The sequence below is a fragment of the Biomphalaria glabrata genome, chromosome 4 (assembly GCF_947242115.1).
Source record: "Biomphalaria glabrata chromosome 4, xgBioGlab47.1, whole genome shotgun sequence".
Lineage (NCBI taxonomy): Eukaryota > Metazoa > Mollusca > Gastropoda > Planorbidae > Biomphalaria > Biomphalaria glabrata.
This window is the reverse complement of record NC_074714.1, coordinates 41,440,985-41,449,046: the sequence shown is the minus strand read 5'-3', so window position 1 is coordinate 41,449,046 and position 8,062 is coordinate 41,440,985. Positions and strand designations below refer to the sequence as shown.

The following is an 8,062-nucleotide window of genomic DNA, read 5'->3' as shown; positions in this document are numbered from 1 at the left end:
TGCATGTGTATGCAGACATATGTGCTTTCCAAACAAAATTGCAACTCTTCATTCAACAGGCGGAAAAGGTGCATCTTGTCCACTTTCCAACCTGTACCACTCTACAAAATGATAAGCAGCTAAATATGTCTTTCCTAAAGAAAGAATTATCCAACTTCTGAGGCTCTTGATGGATAATTTCAGTGAAAGATTTGTGGATTTTCAGAATTTAAAAAATGAAATCCGTCTTTTTGAAAATCCGATTGCTGCCGATGTGCCAAGTGCTCCGACAGATCTGCAGCTGGAACTGATTGACTTACAAAGCCAGACATCCCTGCTTGACAAATTTCAAGTGATGCAGACTGTTGACTTCTACTCCATGTTACCTTCAGAAGCGTTTCCAAATCTTCGAAAACAAGCGTTAAGGATGATCACAAGTTTTTCAAGCACTCATCTGTGTGAACAAACTTTTTCAATGATGAAACGGGCGAAAACCATGTTACGTAATCGCCTCACGGATAAACATCTAGATTCAGTGCTCCGAGTTGGTGTTTCATCTATACAGCCAGATATTCAGAAGATGGTTGTAGATAAACTTCATGCATCACATTAATTTTTGTAAGCGGGTCCACTAATAAAACTATTAAAAATAGCTTATTGTATATTTAATTTTGTTTTCTTTTTGGTGATATGGCCCGCGACAGGAATGCCGAAAATAAAAATGGCCCGCAGACCAAATTAGGTTGGGCATCACTGTCCTAGTAGATTCTAAAGTCCTATTTCATGAAAGCACAAATGTTAAATGCCTTGCTAGGAATCCATTAGAAAAAAAGGATGAGGATCCTAACCTAATTAAAGATACATTTTGACCATTTTTTTTTGGAGGGAAGGGGATTTTCTATATTTTGTGCCGGATGGAAGCATGTCGCGGGCCGGATCTGACCCGCGGGCCGTATTTTGGGCATCACTGATCTATACCATACCCTACAGATCGCAAGGAACTAGAAAGATTTTTGGGTACCGTATGATTATTATATTTGTAAATTCTTACAGAACTTGTCAGAAATAACTGCCCCATTAAGAGAATTACTTTAACAAAACAACGAGTGGATATGGTTTGAGCAACATCAGATAGTTGTTGATATTTAAAGAATTTGATTACAACCGCCTCTGTTTTACGATGTTTCACAGCCAGTCAAGTTGTCTATGGATGCCTCGCACGAGGGACTTGGAGCAGTATTAATGCAGAATGAAAGGCCGTTGGCTTACGCATTAAGATCTCTTACAGACTGTGAAAAATGATATGCACAATTAGAAAAAGAAATGCTTGCCATTGTCTTCGGAGTTGAACATTTCCATTACTATGTGTATGGACGTCCAATAGAAATTGAAACAGATCACAAACCTTTGGAAGCGATTATTAAATGCCATTGGCATCTACACCACATAGGCTTCAGCTGTTGCTTCTTCGTCTCATGAAATATGAAATACTGCTGGAATACAAGTCAAGCAAAGAAATGTTTATTACAGACACACTTCCAAGAGCATCGCTACCAATGAAATATCCCTCAAGTGATGACTGGGCTGCACAAGTTCATCTTATAGTCAATAGTCCGTACTTTTTGAAAGACGGCTCCTGCTTTCCAATCCAACATGCAACACCATGAAATGCAACTTCATTGCTTGTGATAACATTGCCTTAATAGGTTAACAGGATCTGTATGACCAATGTTGATGGGGATTTTGGGTAACCTGCACCCAATATGCATAACTTTGAGGGCTACTTTATCCGTCATATCGTGTATAAATCTAATTGTATTTCAAAGTAATGCTATCTCTTCTGCAAAATCCAATTCGGTTTGGTATACGCCATGGGAACCCGAATGCAGCATGTTTAATGTATTTCTATGACATTGTCGATGGCTACAAGAAAGAGAAATGGGGATAAGATAAACCATAATCTCGTATCCGTCTCGGTGTTGAAGAGTTCCAGCGTCTTTTGTGACACATCACAACTGCTTGATTTCCTTTAGACATGTCGCTGAATCTGGCAAATTGTTGCGAGATGTCTTATTCTCTTGCTATTTTCCAGAGCTATCAAACTTTTTATTTTAATCTACAAAACTGATCAACATCCTTTGTTGGTATTTCAGGCTTTGTTCGACGATGTTTCGTATGACGTAAACTTGTTCAGTGCTCGATTTGCCTTTTCGGAAGCAGCTGAGAAACACTAGTACAATTAAAAACCTTTTCCGCAAGGAGCTCTTAAATAATCTCTAATAAAAATGTTCAACCCAGTGTTTCTCAAATAATTGTACATTTTAAATGTATGCAACATAGACATAAATAAATATAGACTGGCCGATTAAAGAGTTTTATGAAACGAAAATTTGTGACTTGCAATTTTGTGTACTTTATTATACAGCATTTATGAGCAGTATAAAAGTTAAGCATTCATATCTATTTCAGCCACACACCTATGTACATTGTAAATAAGAAGGCAGTGTAGTTTTGTTTAATCTCTAAGAATGAGATCATGCAATTTTTCATAATTCGGAAATCCGAATACAATAGATATACATACATGTTTTCAAATTACATGAAGTTACTTCCTTCAGCCAGTCTATATTTATTTATGTCTATGGTATGCAATCACTTTTGATAAATTAAAAAAAAACAACAACGATATTTTAAAATAGAATCGAAAACCATTTTCGGGGTAACCAATCAATTAATTAGCTTACAGTTTTATTATTCAACATAAAGGACAAAAACAATAGTTGTTTGTTTTTTTAGGGGGAGATTATTTTTTCCTTGGGAAAAGGAGGGGGTGACACCCAGAGCTTACAGCAAAGGATGACACCAACCCTATTGACGCCACTGAATGATACACATTTTTGCGAGCGACTATCAGCATCTTTCTCTTTTTTCTGTAGTTTTTTGTTTCAAAAAGGTTTACTCGTCACTTACAAAACAAAACCGCCCAGACCGAACTTACCCTTTGAGAGGCTGTCCAGGCCTAACCAAGATAGTATAGCACAGTGCAGGACAGGCCACTGTCCTGTCGGCTCATATTTCTCACGGCTATTATTATATTATTATTATTATTATAGCTTTTATATAGCGCTACTTTCATGCTTATAGCATGCTCAGAGCGCTTTTGGTCCAATCTCATTTGTGGACCAGTGGGGGGGGGGGGGGGGGAGGGGGTATCTAGGAGTTGGTTTTCCGTGCTGCCTATAGGCGCTCAGTAAACACAACTCTGCCCGAGTCGGGTGTCGAGCCAAGCCAAGTTCAAGCGCACTATTAGCCTCTCGACCACGCTTCCCACATTGGGCTATGGCCCAATTTCGTCCACATGGTGACCCGCTGCGGGGAAGATGAGGAAACCGTGTCTCGTATTCTTTTTGACTGCTCCAGACTTGCTGATCTCCGTCTCGACAGGTCTGGGAAACCAAAAATTCTTGACCTGTATGGTGACATGTATGCACTACGCAAATACCAGGGTTTTTGCAAGAGAGGATTTGAGCATCTGAAGTCCTCACTCATATGGAGTTTGATGATGATGATGACTAAACAAAATAGTTAGTAATATTCCATGCCTACACTAAACTTTTTTTTATGGAAGAGCCGCAGCCAAAGAGCCGCACACGTCTCGGAGAGCCACAGTTTGCGTCCACTAGTTTAAGTAGTTAAGGATAAATCCGATATTATTCTAATGACAAACGTCAGGGAAAAAAACGTTTGATGATTTAGATGCCTCTGTTTTCTTTGGCAGAAACCTTTTAAAAAGTCTTAGTCAATAAATATTTACAAAATTTAAACATGTCTCAACGAGGTCGTTTAAAACCCAACGATGAACAGAGAGTGCGTGAAAATATAATTAAATTGAAAGAAAATATAGATGGTCAACTTTTCTTGGATTTATTTTTTCAAAAAAAAAATTATTACCCAAGATGAAAGAGAGCATATCAAAGCATTGCCTACTCGTTTGAAGCGTGCAGATGCATTCTTAGATCGACTTCTGGATTCTGGGCCAGCCGATGCTTATGGCTGTTTTATTGAAATTTTGAGGCAACACTATGAAGACATAGCAAAAATTGTGGAAGAAGCAAAAGGGGTAGAAATCTCTTACTGTAAGTAGATCTAGATCTATATCTTAATTCGAGGTTGTGTAGACATCTAGATCTGTTGTTTTTTTTTTACTTTACCTGACATTAGTTGGGAAAAAGTAAAGGCAGTTGGCCGTTGAGCTGGCCACACGACACCCTCGAATATTATTATTAAAAGTTTATGTTCAAAGAGCCAATCTTTTTATTTTAATCCTACTCATTAAAAAACACCACCACATTTCGTTTCCAAAATACCAAGAATAGGTTTTGGTGCAAATAACGTTTCTCAGGTTGATTATCTCAAACTTGTCGTTAGTCTTATATCTAGCAGGGATACAAGGGCACTCTGAGAATTCTCAGCAAATAATTTCTATTTAGAGAATATAGGCCCTGTACCGGTGGGCTTCTTATAAAAGCCTTATTATTGCATTCCTGGATATCTTGTTTTATACTTTACTAATAACGTTGATTAAAAAACACCGTAGTAAATTATTTCATCTCAATAAATACTAGTTTCATGCTGATTAAAAGACATCCATTGTTTTTTCAAATTTCAATGGTAGGCTTCTTTGAAAGAAAGCGTTATTACATTGTGTATTAAAAAAAGAAGAATAAATGATGACCAACTGTTGTGTTTCTTTGTGGGCCTACATTACAAACAATGTTCCTGTCTTAATTTCATAAAGTTTTTAAAATTTATTTTTAAAATCAATCTGGTTAGAATAAGTAGGCCTACAACTAATTAGATTCACTATTAATTGATTTATTTTATTCTATTTCGTTTTTGTTTTTATAAGATACTAGACATATGTTACCCGCGACCCGCGGGTCTTTATTTGCGCATTACTGTCGATATAGTCACTGAGAGTGTTTTGTAAACAATTAAACGAAATAATAATGTAATAAGTAAAGCGAAAGTGTCAATGTAAAAATAGTGTGAATGAAACTATAAAATCAAAATAGCTAATAGGCTTAAATCCATTTTTTTTTTTTCAAATTAAAACATTTGCTTGTAGGCCTACATATGTTTGATTAAAATTTGAGATGAATAGACTAAATTTTGTATGTTCATGTGTATAAAGTATATATTGAGGTAGACATAGATCTAAATCTACACTAATCTAGAGTTAAACATTGGCTTTTATAGAGTTCATTCTGTGCTGTGCATGCGTGAACTTTTTTCATGAATCAATATAGGCCTATCTCAACACGGCTACGCAGCTTTAGCGAACAGCGAACGAATGTATTAAAATGCTTTAGAAAAACAAATTTGAATGTTAATTTGATTAAAATATGAAATGAATGGACAATAATTACTATATATATGTGTTAAAGCACAAAACTATCTTTGCGAAAAGTTTTATGATCTTAGAGTTCAATAAGAGTTTTAGACCTAGGCCTAGGAATAGACTCAGTAGAGAGATGTGTTAATGTGTAACCATTGGTAATGTCTAATGAAATAATGTTCGCCAGGAAATCTGTAGTCACAGATATCAGGAACTAATTTATGTAAAAAATGCTTTTGAATAATCTAGTGGATTGGATTTAGATGTATGTTAAACTTAACTAATGATCCTTTCAAGTTTTTTCTCTTTCGCTACGAAAATAAAATTAGGTTTGCGAAAATGGGATTACCCGAAGCCGATACATTCATATCTATTAAAAAACAAAAAGAGCGATAGCTTTGCTAAATGAATGGGATTATAAAGTGAACAATTAAACGACATAATTTTTAGTACGCGATTCATGAATGAATATAGATCTAGGCCTATCTCAACTCGGCTTCGCAGCTTTCGTAAATGAATGTAGCTTTAGAAAACCAAATTTGAATGTTTATTTGATCAAAATATGAAGTGAATGGACTTTAATTAATATGTTTATGTGTTAAAGTATAAAACTATCTGTGCGAAGAGAAGTTTTATCATCTTAGTGTTGAATTAGAGTTTTAGATCTAGGGATGGGATTATAAAGTAACAATAAAACGAAATAATTTTTAGTACGCGATTCATGAATGAATATAGATCTAGGCCTTTAACTCGGCTTCGCAGCTTTCGTAAACGAATGTAGCTTTAGAAAACCAAATTTGAATGTTTATTTGATCAAAATATGAAATGAATGGACTTTAATTAATATGTTTATGTGTTAAAGTATAAAACTATCTGTGCGAAGAGAAGTTTTATCATCTTAGAGTTGAATTAGAGTTTTAGATCTAGGGATGGGATTATAAAGTAAACAATTAAACGAATTAATATTTAGATCTAGTACGCGATTCATTACTGAATTGTCTAATGAAAGAATGTTCGTCAGGAAATCTGTAATCACAGATATAAGGAACTAATTAATGTAAAAAAATGCTTTTGAAACACAAAATTGAAGGTTAATTTTATTATATAATGAAATCAATGGATCTTCTTTTGTCTTTTCATGTGTCAAAGTAAAAAACTATCTGCGCAAAGTGTATTTCTTAAAATTAGATCTAGGTCTAAATCCTTTCTATCTTTTCTCATGTCAACATTGTAGACATGGCCTAGATCCATAAAATACTATAGCTGTAATAGAGTCGGACAACTTTATTTTTTTTGAGGGTCTTAAGTTTGTTTTAGGGCTACAATACATACACTACGGTCTAAGTTGGTACCCAAGGAACATTCCTGCCTAGTTTTATCAAGATTGGTCAAGCGGTTTTGATGTCTATAAGTAACATACATACATACATACATACCCCTCACATTCTACTTTATAATATAGATTATTTTGTGTGGTATTTCAACGTTTCCTTTATTTTCTATCAGCTTGGTTTGAGGAGTTACCAGATCAATTCAAACAAACTCAGATCACTGATGCTATGGCCACCAGATTATCAGAATGCTTTGGTAGTAACTGGGAAAGGGTAATGTTGGAATTAGGTCACACTCAGGTAATCATTGACAGAGAGAAGCAGAACTGCAGCAAAAACGTTGTTCGGGCCATCACAAATCTTTTAATCAAGTGGCGACAACAGCAGCATAGAGCGGCCACCTACGAGAAGCTGGTGGGGTGCCTAAAACTTTTGAATAATGGTCGTAGTGTTAACATTAATTTTAATAAACTAGAAAATATTCTGGTCGAAGAAAATAAAAGGCTGGGGTTTGCCATGAAAACAAATGAAAATAGTACAGGAGTCTCTCAATAAAGTCTATTATAAGCCTTAGAATATTTTATATTATATTTTTGACTTGTGTTATCTTGTTTTTTAAAGGTACCTGATAAATTAAATTTAGTGTTGTTAATTATGACTGACTTATTGAAAGTAAAAATTGTATTTTATAGTTTAGATGATGTTATCGATTGTTTTTAGTTTGTTTTGTTGGAAGTAAGCTGCTATTTTACAGAGCAAACTTTCTCCATAAAACAAAATCCTCAGGAAAATAAAATAAATAAATATGTCATTGCTAATAGCTTATTTGAAACTTGGTTACTGTGTAGAAGAGCCAGGAAAGAGTCTTGCTAATTGAGATCAATCCTTCCTATGTCAGTTCAGCTGTACCTTACTGGAAGTATCTATCTTATGACATACAGACGTTACTTCAAAAAAAAAAAAAAAAAAAGATTATACGTGTTCCTAGGTCAATCTATTCATGCATATTAATCAATGCCAAGTTATTGGTTTTCCTGGCTGACTCGAATCGAGCAACCCATTCCATGCTATTATAACACTAAGAAAGAAAGAGCATTTATACAAATTTGTCCTAACATATGGAACAAAGAATGTGCTTTTTGGTACTGATATTAAAGGGAATTAGCACTTATATAATATATTGAATCTTTACAATAAAAGTACCATATTGTTTTTCTTTGTAATTCAAATGTTATTAGTGTCACTATCATTTCCTAATTATTTTTTTTAACAAACTTTGAAAATTTTTATATATGTTAAGATCACAAGATTCAATTAGGCTTATTTATATTTTTATATGTAGGCTTACAGTTTT

The 8,062-nt window shown here is 34.6% G+C and overlaps 1 protein-coding gene across 1 annotated transcript; it reads left to right on the top strand.

Annotated features, from left to right (window-relative positions):
• Positions 1–3,697: 3,697 nt before the first annotated feature.
• On the top strand, positions 3,698–7,404 carry LOC129926068 (death domain-containing protein CRADD-like). Its single transcript, XM_056028006.1, has 2 exons — positions 3,698–4,115; positions 6,884–7,404. Exons 1-2 carry the CDS (start codon positions 3,884–3,886, stop codon positions 7,261–7,263), a joined length of 612 nt encoding a protein of 203 aa, XP_055883981.1. The 5' UTR covers positions 3,698–3,883; the 3' UTR covers positions 7,264–7,404.
• Positions 7,405–8,062: the final 658 nt, after the last annotated feature.

What these genes read in the sequence shown, in the direction of transcription:
- LOC129926068 (XM_056028006.1), top strand. Translation starts at nt 3,884, where the DNA reads ATGGTCAACTTTTCTTGGATTTATTTTTTCAAAAAAAAAATTATTACC. An exon ending in AGGGGTAGAAATCTCTTACT is followed by an intron (nt 4,116 to 6,883) that starts GTAAGTAGATCT and finishes ATTTTCTATCAG; the next exon opens with CTTGGTTTGAGGAGTTACCA.